We start from the raw sequence: 19,137 nt of genomic DNA on the forward strand, positions 1-19,137 counted from the left end.
ATTGACTGCTAGCTGTCACATGGGGACATGTCAGGATTTCAGAGATGCAACCCATTCCTGTGATGAGTTGCTCTGTACTCTGCTTGGCCCAGAACCTGCTGCTAAGGTCTGGTTCTTTCCAGGCCTTCAGCCTGCATATTCCCCACACCCTGGAAATGTGTCTTCCTTTCCCCATAGTGACTAGAAAGGAGGTCTGGCAACTGGTGGAGACCACACCCTTGCCCCTGCCCCAGAGGTGGGGATGATTAAGGACACACCAGCAGAGTCCATAACAATGCCAGTCCATACCAGGAATTAATCTCCGAAGTTTGGAATAATGCTTTTCTCTCTCAGCAGCACTGCACCTCTACAGCAGAACCAACAGGGGAACATGTTAGCACTGCACAACAGATTCAGGACTAGGGCAGAGGGATCACAAAGAACCAGGAGAGTCTGGGCAATCACCACTGCATGCGTGGGTCAGGTCTGCTCCCTCCAGAGTAAAATGGAACCAAAAGGAAACTGAACTGGGGCAGAAACAGCATCCCCAGTGCCAGCATGTATCTACCCCTGGTCCAGGAGTGTCAAGGCACTGTCATATTTCCCATCCATGACTTCATATACATTCTGTAGCAACAAACCCTGGTTGTGAGAAGACAGCATTCTCACGGCAGCTTGGCTGGAGCTGCCTCTTTGTATGAATACACTCTGCTTCTGTGCATACTGAATGGGTGCATTTCTCTCTCTGTAATTCATCCACCCAGAAAAACATTTACTTGACTAATTAGCCTTTTGCTTGTGAATGCCTATGAACACACTGAGATTCACCATGGGCTTTTGCTATTGAAATTAATTTGGCAATTTTGTCATTTTTTACAAACTTCCCTAGACCGATGCCTTCAGTTCTGCCCCAAAATCAAAATCTCAGCTATGCGGTGTGACCAGTCCCAGGTCCAGATTAAATGAATAGAATAGAATAGAATAGAATAGAATAGAATAGAATAGAATAAAATAGAATATTTCAGTTGTACGAGATCTACAATGATCATCTTGTCCAACTGCCTGACCACTTCAGGGCTGATCAAAATTTAAAGTATGTCATTAAGGGCATTATCTAAATGCCTCTTAAACACTGACAGGCTTGGGGCATCTACCACCTCTGTAGGAAGCCTGTTCCAGTATTTGATCATCCTCTCAGTAAAGAAACTCTTAACATCCAGTCAAAACCTCCCCTGGCACAGCTCTGAACCATTCCCATGCATCCTGTCAGTGGATACCAGAGAGGAGAGATCAGCACCTCCCTCTCCACTTCCCCTCAGAAAGATGGAGAGAGCAATAACATCGCCTCTCAGTCTCTTTTTCTCCAAACTAGATGAGCCCAAAGTCCTTGGCTGCTCCTCACAAGACTTACCTTCCAGCCCTTTCACCTGCTTTGTTGCCCTCCTCTGGACACATTCAAGGACCTTAACATCCTTCTTAAATTGTAGGGCCCAGAACTGCACACAGTACTCAAGGTAGTGGTTGCATCAACACCAAATACAGCAGGATAATCACCTCTTTTGACCAACTGGTTATACTGTGTTTGATGCATCCCAGGATGCAGTTTGCCCTCTTGGCTGCCAGGACATACTGATGACTCATACTGAGCCTGCTGTTGACCAGCAGGGCTACTCTCCAGCCACTCCTCTCCCAATTTATACTCATGCCCAGCATTACTCTGTCCTAGGTGCAGAATTTGAGCCCCTGCAACCTATGTACTACAAAACAATCTTTAGTGACATTCATGTGTTGGGAGGAAAGGGTTAAAAGTGGAAGATTTGGTGAGGAGGTAAAAAGGTTTTCACTCAAGTGACCTTGCATCTGGGAATGCTAAGAATATTCAGTGTGGGAAAACATGTGTTATGCCTGCTGTTGGTTGTCTTATGTCTGTTTTGAGAAGTGGAATTTCTGTGGCAATAACAAAATGCTAAAAGGCATTTTCACTGACAGGCTTGAGCCTTCTGCTGGGAGAGAGAGATAAAAAGCTCAGAGGTCATAAAAAGCACAGCATTGTGAAAAACTGGGCATGCTCAAGGCCCTTTGATATGCTGAGGCAGGCAGTTGGCCCTCCTTGCCCCGGTTAGGATGAACTAAGCCTAGCAGAGCTTGTGTCTCTGCCTGGGCATTGTTTTGGAATCCTCCAGTCAGCAAGGTAATGAAATAAATCTACTCTTTGCATTTCAGCAGTGGGTCATGGTCACCTTGGTTGCCTGCATGTGTCAATTCACACATCATGTAAATCCTTTTGCTTGGTAATTCAGGGGTCAGCATGGACTGGAGATGAATCAGAGTTATTCAACGAAGGAACAGAAGCCCAAGTATATGATTTCTTGCAGAAGTTGCAAGCCATGTAGGGAACGGGGGAGTATAGTACATAGGCGGAAAGATGATCTTGTGATTATACAATGCGGGGCTGTCCTAGAGAACTGAGACCTTTACACTTATGTGAAATGTGCCAAGTCTCTTAAAACCAGATTTCCCACAAAGGATCACTAATAAGGTCTCCCTCTTTTGCTGGGTTTCTGGATCACAGCCCTGGAGTATGATATGATGAGTGCTTACAAATGCTACCAAAGTGAGTGGGAGCTGTGCTTTGAGTAGGTAAAAAGCTATGAATCAGGAGGAGGAAAAAAAATCATAAAACATGTTGCACTGAAAACCCCAAATACCATTCTGGCTTTAATCAGCCTCTCTTAAGCCCTCTCTTCATCCAACCATAAGATCATCAGGGAGCAGGAAGGGATTTTGAAAGAGTTGGAGGGATCTGGTGGGACTGTCTAATCCATCCGCTCACCTAGCAGGAGTGATACAGAGATGAACAAAGACTTTGTGAAGTGCTCTGTCATGCCGAGTGCCACAAAATGACTTCGTCATCAGAGGGAATTTTGGGTTTATGCCTTTTTATATCTTGTGTGGGGCTCTGCCATGCCTTTCTGTATTGGTAGGCCAATCCTTCCCTTGCATTGCACTGGTGTTTACTGGTACACTGGCATGTCTTGCAACCCTGCCAGGTTTCCTGCCTGTGTCACTCCACTGCCTGTACAGCTGTTCTCCACCAAGAGATGGGAAAGCAGGAACACATGGTGAAGTAAGAGCAAAGGAACTATTATCAAAAACCAGAACAGCACCCCGATCTTTATCTTGATTGTACCAAAGCCCTGCACTCATTCACCCCAAATGATGTAAGAAATATTTTTTTGATGACCTGGCACTTTGGAAAGTTCCCTTTTAATCTCCTGTCAGAGGATGCTGAAACATGAACATCTGTTCCTTCTCAGACTGTTTATTTTTACTCTGGTGTAGATCTGGTCATCCAACTTATCCATTAACTGGTGTCTCCTTGTGGCAGTTTAGACCCACCCTGATAAGACCTAAAATCCAATCAAACTATCATGCAAGATCAACTGCTGAAGTCAGGGTGTTGTCTTGGTGTTAATTATGCTAAAACCATCCTGGTTCACCAGACTTCAAATACACACCCAGATTTTTGAAGTCTGATTTGACAGATAAGCTGGGAGCTGACCTGTAAATGTGTGACTAGCAGTCAATCACTTTATACTATTAAAGGTCAGTCCCCTTCCATGCAGTCAGGTTCTGACATAACCCTTCTTGGGGTGTATGTGTGGACATTCCTCCCTTGGGCTGGGGACACCCCTCAAGGTTACTCCTTGAGGTTGAGAGAAAGAGATCTTCCCACTGAATTCAAAAAATCCAGTTTAAAGAACTGCTCAGAGACTTTTGGATCTTTTGAGCAGCAAAGGTATTTATTTGCCCACAGTCAGGAGCAAGCATGGTTCGCACCACAGAGAACTTGATCAAAGTCTTCACACAAAATCAGGGGGTTTAATACATTTTTCATATATGATTAAATGCGTATTCATATGATTACAACATCTATCTATACATATTAATAACAGGCGGAGTATAGGCAGAGTTCAGGTGGAGTTTCTCTTGGCACTCAATTCTGGTAGGGGTTTCAGGTCTTCCTCACATGAGTCTGGGGTCTTCCCTCCTCTTCATCAGCCTTGAACTCTTTACCTTTCCATTGTTCTCGACCAACTCAGTGAAGTTTGGAGAAAGCCCTGGCTCCAGGCCTATTTCTTCTATTCAAATGTCTACCTTATCTTACTGTATCCTAATTATTACCTCTAGGTGATGCCTAATAGGAGCTGAGGAAAAAACTCCGGAGCAGTTAATTGAGGATGAGATAAGAAAAGAGTTTAATTTGTGCCTAGGCATAAAGATCACAAGATGCGCGCCCCTTCTGTGCCTGAGATGTTACAATTTATAATACTGCCTGACCAATCCAAGTTTTGTCCATCCCGTAGCTTTTGCCCTGGTCCACCCCCTGGCCCATCCCCTGGGAATTGGGTCTGGGGGCTTTTCTTCATCATCTTCATCTTCTTCAGGGCACAAAGGGTACACGGTCACCTGGTTTCTGACCATGTTCTGTGGTTCAGGCCAAGATATGAGTGTTCTCTAAACAGCATAGGCCTTGCCTTGACAAGAGACTAAACATTTTCTACTGGAATTCAGGGGTAGGATTGATATGGGGAACATAGAATGGGGTAAGAGGGTTGAGGAATGTGTAACTACTGTGCTAAAGGGTGAGGAATAAGGGCTGCTGTTTCTAAAACCTACTTTTACTACTTAACTACTTATAAAGCTTATAAAATTAGAAAAATAAGAAAAAAACAAATGGACCTTACGGCATCATAGGCCTATTGAATATTGCCTCTAGCATTCTTCTAAGTTTTGGTCCAGTAAGCAGTACAGAACTAACCATGGTGACACAGACCGATTAGATGTTAGGGGGGCTTCTTAGCAGGCCCAGATCTCAGTTAATTCTTTTGGGCCTAGTTTCTTGTTTCACCATGAGCGTTGGTATGGGTGAGTTACATCAAATCTCTACTTAATGATTATTTCTTTTTGCTAGCTTTAATATAACTGCTTCAATAATTGCTTTCTTACAGTGCACTATACTATTTTATGTTATATTATACTCTACTAGTAGATTTTTAGCATTATATTGTTGTAGTGGGTTTCTGTGGCTGGGTTATGGTAGCGGGGGGGGCTACAGGGGTGGTTTCTGTTAGAAGCTGCTAGAAGTTTTCCCTGTCCAGTGGAGCCAATGCCAGCCGGCTTCAGGATGGACTTCCTGCCACTGGCCAAGGCCAAACCAATCAGGAGTAATAGCAACGCCTCTGTGATAACATATTTAAGAACAGAAGGTTCTGGCGCAGAAAGAATTCCAGAAAGGGAAGAACATGGGAACAAGGTAGAACACGGGAACAACAAGGTAGACACCAAGGTCAGTGCAGAAGGAGGGGGAGGAGTGCTGCAGGCGCCGGAGCTGTGGCCCCTGTGGTCCATGGTGAAGACCATGGTGGAGCAGGCTGTCCCCCTGCAGCCCATGGAGAAGCCCATGCTGGAGCAGGTGGATGCGTGAAGGAAGCTGTGACCCCGTGGGAGGCCCAGGATGGAGCAGGGTCCTGACATACACCTGCAGCCTGTGGAAAGGGAAGCCCACTCTGGAGTAGGTTTTTCCTGGGTAGGACTTGTGGCCCCTGTGGGGGACCCATGGTGGTACAGCTCATTCATGAAGGACTGCACCCCATGGAGGAGTGACCCATAGGACAGCAGTTTGGGAAGAACTGCTGCCTGAGGAATGGACTCACGCCTGAGAGGTCCATCAAGGACTGTGTCCTGTGGGAGGGACCCCACAGGAGCAGGGGAAGGACTCCTCTCCCTGAGCAGAGACAGAAACAACAACTGACCATAACCCCCATTCCCTGTCCCCCTGCATTGCTGGGGGGGAGGAGGGAGAACATGGAAGGAAGGAGAGGTGGGGGAAGGGTGTTTTTAAGACTGCTTTATTTCTCACACTTTGTCTCTTATCCTGTTAGTAATAAATTTAAATACTATCCCCACTTTGAGTCTGTTTTGCCTGTGAAGGTAATCAGTAACTGACCTCTCCCAGCTGTTAACTCATGAATCCTTAGCTGGTTTTTTTCTCTCATCTCTGTCCAATTGCAGAGGGAGAGTGAGAGAGTGGATTTAGTTGGTACCTGGTATCCAGCCAGGGTCAACCCATGACAGTGGGTCACTTCTCCATGGGGTGCAGTCCTTCAGATACAGACTGCTCCAGCATAGGTCCCCCACAGGGCCACAAGTCCTACCAGGAAAACCTGCTCCAGTGTGGGCTCCTCTCCCCACAGGTCAGCTGGTCCCTGCCAGGACCCAGCTCCATCATGGGTCTCCCACAGGGTCACAGCCTCCTTTGGGCTACCTGCTCCAGCATGGGTCTTCTCCATGGGTTGCAGGTGAATGTCTGCACTCCTATGGTCCTCCATGGACTGCAAGGGGACAGCCGGCTTCACTATGGTCTTCACTGAGGGCTACAGGGGAACCTCATCTCCAGCACCTGGAGTACCTTCTCCCCCTCCTTCTCCACTGACCTTGGTCTGCATTGTTGTTCACAGGTTCTCACTCTGCTCTTCTCTGGTTGCAATTTTCATCTGTGCAACTTTTTTTCTCCTTCTTAAATATGTTATCACAGAGGTGTTACTATCATTCCTGATTGTCTTGGCCTTGGCTTCAGTCTGTCCTGAAGCCAGCTGGCATTGGCTCTACTGGACGTGGGGGAAGCTTCCAGCAGCTTCTCACAGAAACCACCCCTGTAGCCCCCCTGCTACCAAAACCTGGTGGCAGAAAGCCAATACAGCTCTCTAATAGCTTAATGTCTTTTTTATATTGTGGTACCCAAAACTGCACACAATATTCAAGGTGAGGCTGCACCAGTGCAGAGTAGAGAGGGACAATCACCTCCCTTGACCGGCTGGCGATGCCTTGCCTGATGCACCCCAGGACACAATTGGCCCTCCTGACTGCCAGGGCACAGCGGACTCATATTCAACTTGCCACTGACCAGGACCCCAAGGTCCTTTTCCGCAGCACTGTTGTCCATCCTCTCGTTCCCCAGTCTATACTGAAACAAAAATTAAACTCAATGACCAAAAATCATTGGATTGCACATTTCTTTAATATGTCAGCTGGGGATTCATGAGGGTAGAATCACCATACATGAATTAAAGAATCAACACAAATTTTGGAATATAAATACAGTGATACCTGAAAGACCCCGTCTTCACACCCAACCCCTGATTATGTCATGATTTTGGGGTCAAATATCATTTTGGAGTTCATTCATGGACCAAGATTGCCATCTCGCATCCCATTTCTTGGGGGGGGGGGGGCAGTCATCTTCGCAGAGTCTTTTTTTTTCGCTTGGCAGGCCTCCTAGCATCTATGATTGATCCAGTTGACGTCTAACCCCTAAACTAATTGTTCTAGGACCAACTAAGACACATATATTCATAATTGGTTAAAGATAACTAGAATTTCCCATTAGCTTAAACAATCTTCAGTTGAATTCATTCTTAACAGAACAATCTCTTATTGATCAAGTTTTCTGAGGTATGTAAGCTAATTTCTTGCAGGTGGGCATACGGTACACTCTCTGTTAGTTCCCATGTTTCATCTACATTCTACATCCTGAAACTAATTGTAGTCCTAAAAGAAAAGACAACTACTATGCCAAGAAAGCAAATCTCTTAGTTGATTAGTACACAATTTTTATCTAAGCTAAAACTTCTGATTTCCTAAGTCACTTAGAAAGGACACCCTCTCTCATTTCAATACACACAAGGAGGGTTGCCCTGTCCCAGGTGCAAAATCCGGCACTTGCCCTTGTTAAACTTCATATGATGATTGCCCATCTCTCTAATTTGTCGAGGTCTCTCTGCACGGTTTCTCTGCCCTCGAGGGAGTCAACAGTTCCTCCCAATTTAGTGTCGTCTGCAAACTTACTCAGCATTCCTTTGAGTCCTGCATCCAAGTCATTTATGATGTTGAAGAGCACTGGGCCTAGGATGAAACCCTGTGGAATCCCACTAGTGACTGGTTGCCAGCCTGATGTTACCCCATTCACTATTACCCTCTGTGCTTGACCCGTGAGCCAGTTGCTCACCCATTGCATAACATGGTTATACAGCTGTGTGCTGGACATTTTGTCCAGAAGGATCCTGTGAGAGACAGTATGGAAAGCTTTACTGAAATCCAAAAAGATTACATCAACTGGCTTCCCTTGATCAACCAGGTGGGTTACCCTGTTGTAGAAGGAAATCAGGTTCGACAAGCAGAACTTTCCTCTCATGAAGTCACTGGCTGTGACTGATGACTGTGTTGTCCTCCAGGTGTTTTTCAATACCTATCAGAATAATCTTCTCCATTACTTTAAGAGGCGTTGAAGTGAGACTGACAGGCCTGTAGTTTCCAGAGTCCTCCTTCTTGCCCTTCTTGACATTTGGGACAACTGTAAATGCATTTCATACAACACCCCGAAGAGTCATCACATGAAAATTGTTTTGGACTACAGCCAGAGCAGACGGAATTTCAACTGGTGACCCACCCTCCATATTATATTCCCAGTATCATCCATCATATAAGTCAGATGTTTAAATTTGGTGTTTGCAGAGGTACTGTTAGCATACTAAACATGCTTCCAAAGTTCTATGTTTTGCCCCTAAGTTTCGGACATTCAAAACACTGGCATGTTGTCTGTTCCCTCTGAATGCGGATGGGAATGGACTCACCTAACAGATAGAGAAGAGACTGCAGAACTTTTAGCTAAACCATTCTGTTTTGTTTCATTTTCTTTCTTAACAGGATTCAACAGCTGCATCTCTTTTGGACAGAGATTGTGGTACAAGAGAGGGAGAGACTGTAGCCATGAACTATAAGCCGTCCCTACTTCAAGTGAAATTAGGTGAGTCTTTGTTGATGGAGAGTGAAAAGGCTGAATCCAAGGTCTGAAATATGGTGAGATGCTTGTGGGATCATATGTAGATCTTCATGTATGTGGCTGAGCATGCCAGCTCAGCTCAGATGACTCCAGAGCAGTTTATCAGTGTGATTCTTTTGCTCAGGGAACTGACCCACAAATGTGCACTTTATCTTGGGCTGCGGTAAAGGAAGGAAACTATGCCTTGAAAGGAAGACATAGCTCTTTAAACCTACAGATTTTTATCAAGCTAAGATCAAGTATTAGATAGGAAAAGAATGAAGATAATATAGAGGGACTGTAAAAAAAAGAGAAGACAGGATAACTGCAAACAAAAGGGAAAGGACTTGCACTACCAGGAAAAGATAGAGCAGTGTTACTGTAAGCTGGAGGGTTTGTAAAGGTTCACATAGAAATACTCATGCTATTTCTGAGCAATATTTTTGAAGTTCTGGAAGCAGAATCATCATATTAGCACAATAGTCTGCTTCCTCACAGGGGAATGCTTACAAGAGGACAGCAATCCACACATGACCGCCCTGCCTCCAAAATCTGAGCCACTATTGTGCCACACAGACTCAAGGACCTGACAAGGGATGGATCAAAGAAATAGTGTACATTTTGCTCAGAGCATGGATAAAAAAATGGGAATCTAAGTCTGGAAAAATTCATATAGGAGCGGGAAGCAATCCCCTGGTTGTGCTTCTCATCAGAACAAATGACATTGGCAGGATGCTGCTGGAGCTGGTTGAGGTTGATCTGTTGGAGCAGGTCCAGAAGAGTGCCACAAAAATGGTCACAGGGTTGGAACACCTCTCCCATGAAGAAAGGCTGAGAGAGTTGGGGTTGTTTAGCCTAGAGAACAAAAGGCTCTGGGGAGACCTTATTGCAGTCTTTCAATACTTAAAGGGGACTTATAAGAAAGATGTGGACAGAGTTTTTAATAGGGTCTTTAGCAACAGAACAAGGGATAATGGTTTTACACTAGAAGAGGATAGATTCAGACTAGATATAAGGACAATTTTTTTTTATGATGAAGGTGGTGAACCACTGGAACAGGTTGCCCAGAGAGGTTATAGATACCCCATCCCTTGAAACATTCAAGGTCAGATTGGACAGGGCTCTGAGCAACCTGGCCTATTTGAAGATGTCCCTGCTCATTTCAGGGGAGTTGGACTAGATGACCTTTAAAGGTCCCTTCCAACCCAAACCATTCTATGCCATGCTGGGTAAGGCTCTGAAAGAAGTGGGTTCCCAGATGTTATGTAGAATAGCTCTGGCCCCTACCAAATGAATGACAGGGAAGGTCAGCAAACAGATAAGGTTTGAAGATTTGGGAAAGTTTGGGCATTGGTGTATGATTATGAAGAGATGTTCTCTGATACGTTTTACCTAAGGACCTGCAGTACTACTGCAAACACTGGTGTTGGCTTGTAAAGTCCAAGGCTCTGCCTGAGTATGTGGTAAATTAAATAATCAGACTAATCCGGTCATGGCAGTGCAGAAAGCAATGTCACAGAGTAGACCCATGGACAGCAAAGAAAGTGGTTGAATAAGCAAGATCTTGCTGGAAGACTGACTAGGGAGGAGATTATAAATCAGAATTACAATTTAATAAAAATAATACAATAAATACAGTTATACAGACGAACAATTGGTTTTATCCCACAAAAACCCAGATGTATAACCCGGCACCCTGGGGCATGAACAGAATGGTGTTCATTGGCCCCCATGCTGAGCCTCACGTGGTCCCCTGAGTCCAAAAGTAAAAGGAGAGGAAAAACCTGTTGGTGTGAGTGATGGTCGCAGTCTGGTAAAGAGTGATGGTTGCAGTCCGGTCGAGAGTGGTGGTCACAGTCCGGTCAAGGTTCTGGTCCTCCTCTGGATCCCACAAGTGGTACCAGAAGTCCCAAGACCCCAAGATTATATAGCCTCAGGTTCAGGTAGGAATGCCCAGTACCTCCCTCAGGGCGGGGAGTTCCACAATGGGTGATTGTGAGTCGTGGGCATGAGGACAGGAGCATCCTCCTATCTCACAGGCCTCTTAACACCCAGCTTATAGCCTCAGAGAACATGGTGCTGGTTACACACTCTTCTGGTCAGGTAAGCCCAGAACCGAAAAACATCTCTCAGGTGTCGGCTTCATGATCAAAAACTCTATTCTTCCCAAACTCGAAAATCTGCCAACAGGTCACTCTGACCGCATTATCTCCCTACACCTTCCACTCCACAACAACCAACACGTCGTCCTCTTTAGTATATATGCCCCAACTCTCCAAGCTGACCCTGCCGAAAAGGACAAATTTTATGCTGACCTGCGCCACCTTACCCAAAAAGTGCCCGCAGATGATAAGATCATTATCCTTGGTGATTTCAACGCCAGAGTAGGTAAGAATTTTGATGCCTGGAAAGGAATATTAGGCAAACATGGTGTTGGTAACTGCAACGACAATGGTCGACTCCTGCTAGAATTCTGTGCAGAGCAACAGCTCACCATCACTAATACTATCTTTCAGCAGAAAGATAGTCTGAAGACAACCTGGATGCACCCCAGATCTAAGCATTGGCATCTCATCGATTATGTCCTGGTGCGACGGAGAGATGTTCGCGATGTCCTCCATACCCGCGTGATGCCCAGTGCAGAATGCCAGACAGACCAGCGGCTTGTGCGCTGCAAACTCAGCTTCAATCTTAAATTCAAACCCAAAATGGGCAACATCACAAGGAGAAAACTCCAAGTTAACAATCTCCAATCAGCCACAGTAAGAGAGAGATTCCAGGCAAACCTTCAAACTAGGCTTGAAAACCGTTCCACAGTTTCTGCAGATTCCTCTCCTGAAACTACCTGGTAGCATATTAAAAACAGCATTCTGCAATCCTCCGAAGAATCCTTAGGGTTCTCCCTCAAGAAGAACAAGGACTGGTTTGACGAAAACAATCAAGAAATCCAGGACTTGTTGAGGAAGAAGAGAACCGCCCACCAAGCACACCTTGCACTGCCATCCTGTCACGCAAGAAAAACAGCCTTTCGTCTCGCATGCAGCAAGCTCCAGCAGAAACTCCGTGACATCCAGAACAAGTGGTGGATCGATCTAGCTGTAAAAACTCAATTATGCGCAGATATGGGTGATCACAAAGGTTTCTATGAAGCCTTGAAGACAGCATACGGGCCTACATACCAGGTACAAAGCCCTCTACTCAGTGCTGATGGCCAAACGCTTCTAACAGATAAAACCTCCATTCTGAATCGATGGTCTGAACACTTTCAAACTCTTTTCAGTACCAACCGTGTGGTCCAAGACTCAGCAATTCAGTCCATCACACAACAACCAGTAAAGTATGAATTGGATACAGCCCCCACTTTAGAAGAAACCCTCAAGGCCATACAGCAGGTAAAAATCGGCAAGGCAGCTGGGGTTGATGGAATTCCACCTGAAGTCTGGAAACATGGGGGCCTTGCACTCCCCACCAAATTTCACGAGTTTGTGGTGCGCTGCTGGGAGCTCGGTGAACTACCATCAGACCTTCGTGATGCTGTCATCATCAATTTGTATAAGAAGAAAGGTATTAAATCTGACTGCTCAAACTACCGTGGTATTACTCTGCTCTCCATTGCTGGCAAAATCCTGGCAAGAATACTCTTGAACAGACTAATACCCACTATAGCAGAAGGGATCCTACCTGAAAGTCAGTGTGGTTTCAGAGCCAACAGAAGCACCGCAGACATGGTATTTGTTCTCAGACAACTGCAAGAGAAATGTAGGGAACAGAACAAAGGTCTTTATGTAACCTTTGTCGACCTCACCAAGGCTTTCGATACTGTGAGCAGAAAAGGTCTGTGGCAGATTTTGGAACGTTTAGGTTGTCCCCCCAAGTTCCTTAAAATGATCATCTCACTTCATGAGGATCAGCACGGCCAAGTCAGGTATGGCAACACACTTTCTGAGCCCTTTTTAATTAAGAATGGCGTGAAACAAGGCTGCGTTCTTGCTCCTACCTTATTCACAATCTTTTTTAGCATGATGCTCCAAAGGGCCACAGCAGACCTCGACGATCAGGACGGTATCTACATTCGATATCGTACTGATGGAAGCGTGTTCAATCTAAGGCGTCTGAAGGCCCACACCAAGACCCTAAACCATCTTGTCCGGGAGCTGCTTTATGCTGATGATGCCGCCCTTGTTGCCCACACAGAAGCAGCTCTGCAACGTTTAACATCCTGCTTTGCAGATGCTGCTGAGCTCTTCGGGCTGGAAGTCAGCCTAAAGAAGACAGAAGTTCTCCATCAACCTGCACCTCAGGAAGTCTTCCATCATCCCCATATCACCATTGGCGAATCAGAGCTCAAATCAGTCCAGCAGTTTAATTACCTAGGTAGCCTCATCTCCTCGGATGGCAAGATTGACAGGGAGATAGACAACAGGTTGGCAAAGGCATACAGTGCTTTCGGAAAACTCCACAAAAGAGTATGGCGTAATAAACACTTGAAGAAAAGCACCAAGATCAGTGTTTACAAAGCCATAGTGTTGTCTACTCTCTTGTATGGTTCCGAATCATGGGTCATCTACCGCCACCACCTGCGTCTCCTAGAACGCTTCCATCAGCGCTGCCTCCGTACAATCTTAAACATCCACTGGTCAGATTATGTGACCAATACATCTGTTCTTGAGCAAGCAGCAGTCACAAGTGTAGAGGCCATGCTGATGAGAACACAGCTGCGATGGGCAGGGCACGTCTCAAGGATGAAGGACCACCGCCTCCCTAAGATCTTGCTCTATGGTGAACTTGCCACTGGCTGCCGCAAGAGAGGAGCCCCGAAGAAAAGATTCAAGGACTCCCTGAAACAACATCTCAGCCTTGGCCATATTGATCACCATAATTGGTCCACTCTGGCCTCAAATCGGGAGGCTTGGAGACACAGCATCTATAACGCAGCGGAAGCCTTTGAGAACACACGCAGGATCTCTCTCGAGGAGAAAAGGCAACGCAGGAAGAACCGTGTCTTGCTGAATACTTCATCTAAGGAGTCTTTCTGTTGTGCCTTTTGCAACCGGATATGTCTGTCACGTATTGACCTCATAAGTCACCAACGTGCCTGTAACAAATGTGGATAAAGCCTTCCCAAATCTTCGTTCGCGAAGCCCAGCCATGATGATCACTTCCATCATGCCACATACCACCAGGATCCTTTTTCACTGCCAAAAGAGTTCTGTAATGTTATTAGAGAGGTACATCAGGAATCGGGTTGGAGAGTATAATTGGTGAGATATTCTTGTATTTCTAGGCAATAAAAATATCCTCCAAAGATTCACTAACACGGCAGGAAATGGTATTATTTTAGACTTGGCTTTGGTAAGTCATGAAGATATTATAGAAGACCTGATCATAGGCAATAGTTTTTGATTCAGGGCCAATAAGTTCAATTCATGCAAATTAAATGAAAAGGGAGTTTGAGGTAGATCTATAACAAAAATAAGTTTTATAAACTAAGACCTTAAGCAGAGTCAGGAGATTGAGAAGCCCAGGAACTCAAATGCATCAGGGAGTGTTGAAGGAGAAAGTATCAGAAGAAAGAACATTGCTAATGGAGTTTTCCAACAGCCATTTCATTTATATGTTCATTAATGACTTTGACACAAAAATCAAGAGTTGGCAAAGAAAATTTCAGCATAACAGCAATGACAAAGTTTCAATAAGAAGTCCAAGGGCAACCAAAAGAGTTCAGGGCTCTCAGACAACTGATTAAGGGATGAGGAGCACAAGTATTTTTTTCGTCTATCCTTCCAGTTACAGGAAATTATGTGAGAAGAAACGGAAAGAGTCAGCTGATCAATACCTGGCTCCATGTCTGGTGTCACCAGCAGAATTTGGGTTTTTTTGATCACAGTTTGGTCTACATGATACCAGGCCTACTGGTGACAGAAATATTCTATAAGCAGCTGGGAGGAGTCTCACAATCACTACCCCTTGTTCTCATTGGGGACTTCAACCTACCAGATGTCTGATGGAAATACAATACAGCGGAGAGGAAACAGTCTTGGAGGCTCCTGGAATGTGTGGAAGATAACTCTGTGACAGCTGGTCACTAGGGAAGGAGCCCCACTGGAACTGTTGTTTGCAAACAGAGAAGGACTGGTGGGTGATGTGATGGTCAGAGGCTGTCTTGGGCATAGTGATCATGAAATAATAAAGTTTTCAGTTCTCCAGGAAGTAAGGAGGGGGGTCAACAGAACTGCTACCTTGGACTTTTGGAGGGCAGACTTTGGCCTTTTTAGGGGCCTGGTTGACAGAATCCTTTGGGAGGCAGTCCTGAAGGGCAATCGAGTCCAGGAAGGCTGGATATTCCTCAAGCAGGAAATCCTAAAGGCGCGGGAGCAGGTTGTCGTGCCAAAAGATGCACCTGCAGGGAAGAAGACTGGCCTGTCTGAACATAGAGCTTTGATTGAAACACAGGAGGGAGGGAAGAGAGTTTATGACCTTTGTGGAAGAAGGGACAGGCAATTCAGGAGGACTACAAAGATGTCATTAGATTATGCAGGGAGAAAGCCCAACAATAACGTAATTGAACCACTACAGTAACAGACAATTAAAAATTGTTTCTATAAATACATTCACAAGAAAAGGAGGGCTAAGGAGAATCTCCATCCTTTAATCGATGAATGAGGAAACAGTGACAAAGGATGAGGAAAAGGCTGAGATATTTAATGCCTTCTTTGCCTCAGTCTTTAGGAGTAAGATTAGTTGTTCTTGGGGTACCCAGCCCCCTGAGCTGGAGGACAGAGGCAGGAAGCAGAATGAAGCCTCTTCAATCTAAGGGGAAATGCTCAGTGACCTGCTGTGCCACTTAGACACACATAAGTCTATGGGGCCAGATGGGATCCATCCAAGAGTACTAAGGGAGCTGGCAGAAGTGCTCACCAAAGCCCCTTTCAATCATTTACCAGCAGTCCTGGCTAACTGGGGAGATCCCAGTTGACTGGAGGTTAGTAAATGTGATGCCCATCTAAAAGAAGGGTCGGAAGAAGGATCTGGGGAACTACAGGCCTGTCAGTCTGACCTTGGTGCCGGGGAAGGTTATGAAGCAGATCATCTTGAGTACCATCATGTAGCACATACAGGACAACCAGGTGGTCAGGCTCAGTCAGCATGGGCTTAGAAAGAGCAACTCCTGCTTGACCAACCTGATCTCCTTTTATGACAAGGTGACCCACTTTGTGGATGAGGGAAAGGCTGTGGATGTTGTTTACCTGGACTTTAGGTAAACAGACCTCTGACACTCTTTCCCACAGCATTCTTCTGGAGAAACTGGCTGCTCATGGCTTGAATGGGCATACTCTTTGCTGGGTAAAAAACTGGCTGGATGACCGAACCCAAAGAGTTGTGGTGAATGGAGGTAAATCCAGCTGGTGGCCAGTCACAAGTGATGTTCCTCAGGGCTCAGTATTGGGGCCAATCTTGTTTAATATCTATCAATGATCTGGACAAGGGGATTGAGTGCACCTTTAGTAAGTTTGCAGATAACACCAAGTTGAGTGGGAGTGTTGATCTGCTTGAGGGTAGGAAGGCTTTATGGAGGAATCTGGACAGGCTGGATTGATGGGCCAAGGCCAGTTGTATGATATTCAACAAGGCAAAGTGTTAGATCCTGCACTTGGGTCACAGCAACCCCAAGCAACACTACAGGTTTGGGGAAGAGTGGCTGGAAAACTGTCCCACAGAAAAGGACCTGGGGCTGTTGTTTGACAGTTGGCTGAAAATGAACCGGCAGTGTGCCCATGTGGCTAAGAAGGCCAATGGCATCCTGAATTGTATTGGAAATAGCGTGGCCAGCAAGACTAGGGAAGTGATTGTCCCCCTGTACTTGGCACTGGTGAGGCTGCACTTCGAATACTGTGTTCAGTTTTTCATCCTCACTACAAGAGGTGGAGTATGTCCAAAGAAGGGCAATGAAACTGGTGAAGGATCTGGAGAACAAGACTTATAAGGAACAGCTAAGGGAGCTTGGGAGCTGAAGAAAAGGAGGTCTGGGGGAGACCTTATCGCTCTCTACCTGAAAGGAGGTTGTAGCGAGATGGGGGTCCATCTCTTCTCTCAAGTGGTGCCAGGGGAGGTTTAGACTGTATATTAGGAAAAATTTCCTCACTGAAAGGGTTATCAAGCATTGGAACAGGCTGCCCAGGGAAATGGTTGAATTACCATCCCTGAAGGTATTTAAAAGACGTGTAGACATGGCACTTAGGGGAAGCGAAAACAGTTGTGACAGGCATATTACTGCAGATAAGTTAGAGGAGAAATATAGGGGCAGAAATATAGGGGCAAGCAGGAAGAGGTGAATTAAACACTGTAGCTGACAGGCTCAGATAAACAGTAAAGTCATTAAGACAAACTGGAACGGAGCAATTCGTTGGAGTTCAGCAGCCTTTTCATTACAGTTATTACTATTATAATTAATGTTATATTTTACTTTATTTCAATTATTAAACTGTACTTATCTCAATTCACGAGTTTTACTTTTTTTCTGATTCTCCTCCACATCCCACTGGGGAGGGAGGGGAGGGGGGAGTGAGTGAGTTGCTGCATGGTACCTAGTTGCTGTCTGGAGTTAAACCATGACACAGCATTATACCCAGTTGTGCACAGCAGAGCCCCAGTGTGCCAGGTACAGCAAGTGATGTAGCTAGTTCTTAATGTGTCAGTTAGGGAGATGTACCACATTAAACGGTGGAGAAGTAGGATAGAAGCAGAAGCAGCAAAAAACTAAGCATATTTTTTTCCCAGTTAGCACAGACTTCATCATGTCCATTGGTTTCAGTTTTGTCATGAATCCTGATTCAGGATCCTGCTATGTCAATTTGTCACCAACTGGTGATTTAGACTGCTTGAAGAACCACTGTCAAAGGTATCAGCAAAAGTGGTTTTATTGAAATATGATGTGCTAAAAGCGGTACTTAACAAAGTTCAATGGCAAAGTTCACTCTATTACTTATTGCACAAGGGATATAACAATGATTCATAACTACCAGGACAGAATTGGGGTTTTAAGGCAATTCTACCATAAATCCAACCCTATGATGTTGTTTGCTGTAACTTCAAGTTTTTCTGCCTTCTGCTCTGAATGCAAGATAATCTCTGCTGTTTCCAAAAAACAATACCCTCTTCTTTGCTTTCTGCTATGAAACTGGTACAATCAAGACATCAGGTGTTGATGTCTCTTAAAGGAATTATGCAGTTCTCCTGTCTAGTTCGTCTGAAATTCACAAGATTAAAAGTGCTCTCTGCCATGAGTAAACAGTGAGTTGGCTATAAGAAGAGAGTTTAATCACACCATGTGTTTCAGAGCTGCAGGCAGCTGGTAGCCTCTTCACTGCAACCGAGCTCCCAAGTAACACCAGCCATGCCATGCCAGAATACAGCCTCTCTCAGATCCCCCATCACTACCCATCCTGAAAGTAAGAGCAGAAAAAAGAATGACTTTTATATGGTTTATTTTAAATATTGGTTGTAGGACTAGCAATTTGGGAGAAAAGATAAATAGTAAAAGTGAGACAATTGTACTTTGTATAAGTTGATCTGAGAAGCAGTATTTGACACTGCTAAAAATATGTCTTGAACAAGGCTAGCATATTTATTTTTTAAAGTGATACTGTCAGGCATGGGTAGTTTAAGTCCAGAGTGGAGGTCACTTTTTAAAATGAAGATTTTCAGGTTTTGCTTACAGTTAAAAAAACCCACAAAAACCAACCAACAGGTATCTTGGCTTAAAGTCTCTAGCAAACCCTAGCACTATTTTCAGCTCTCTTGGGCTGCCCTGCCCCGGTACATCCCCCGTACCTTGGACATGCTTCCTACAGGTTATTTCAACACTATTCACAAAATTCACATGTAATTTTCAAGGTGATTTTGGCTATAAAATTTGCAAGGCTCAAGTCGCAAAACAGCTGTGCCTTTTTTAACTATAGACTTTCAGACAGAACATGGAAGACTCAAGTTCAATTCCTTTTTCTGACTGAATTCTTTAACTACCAGGCTGAAATGTGGTTTTATGCAGCCTCCGACCTGTGGGGCAGGGCAAGAAGCAATTGCAAAATGTGAAAACAAAACTTTGACATAGATATTCTGTTCAGGCAGATGTTATGTTTTTAGTGCTTCCCAGATCACATAGCTGACTCACTTCTGCTTATGTGCAGAAGAGCTACAAGACACAATAGCTCTTGGATTTGGCTTGAGTTTTTTCAGTTTTGCTATACTTCATTGAAAGAGGATGATCAGTAACACAA

At 44.9% G+C, this 19,137-nt stretch overlaps 1 protein-coding gene across 4 annotated transcripts in view; it reads left to right on the forward strand.

Annotated features, from left to right (window-relative positions):
- LOC116780046 (protein FAM219A-like) overlaps positions 1–19,137 on the forward strand; it is a 132,464-nt gene that overhangs the window by 44,776 nt on the left and 68,551 nt on the right. For 2 of the 4 annotated variants that reach the window (XM_032674555.1, XM_032674556.1), the window contains exon 2: positions 8,746–8,845. In XM_032674555.1, the coding sequence (XP_032530446.1) occupies positions 8,746–8,845 (100 nt within the window). The remainder of the gene's footprint in view (positions 1–8,745; positions 8,846–19,137) is intronic. The other 2 variants (XM_032674557.1, XM_032674558.1) reach the window with 1 other exon arrangement.

This window comes from Chiroxiphia lanceolata, chromosome W (genome assembly GCF_009829145.1).
Source record: "Chiroxiphia lanceolata isolate bChiLan1 chromosome W, bChiLan1.pri, whole genome shotgun sequence".
NCBI lineage: Eukaryota > Metazoa > Chordata > Aves > Passeriformes > Pipridae > Chiroxiphia > Chiroxiphia lanceolata.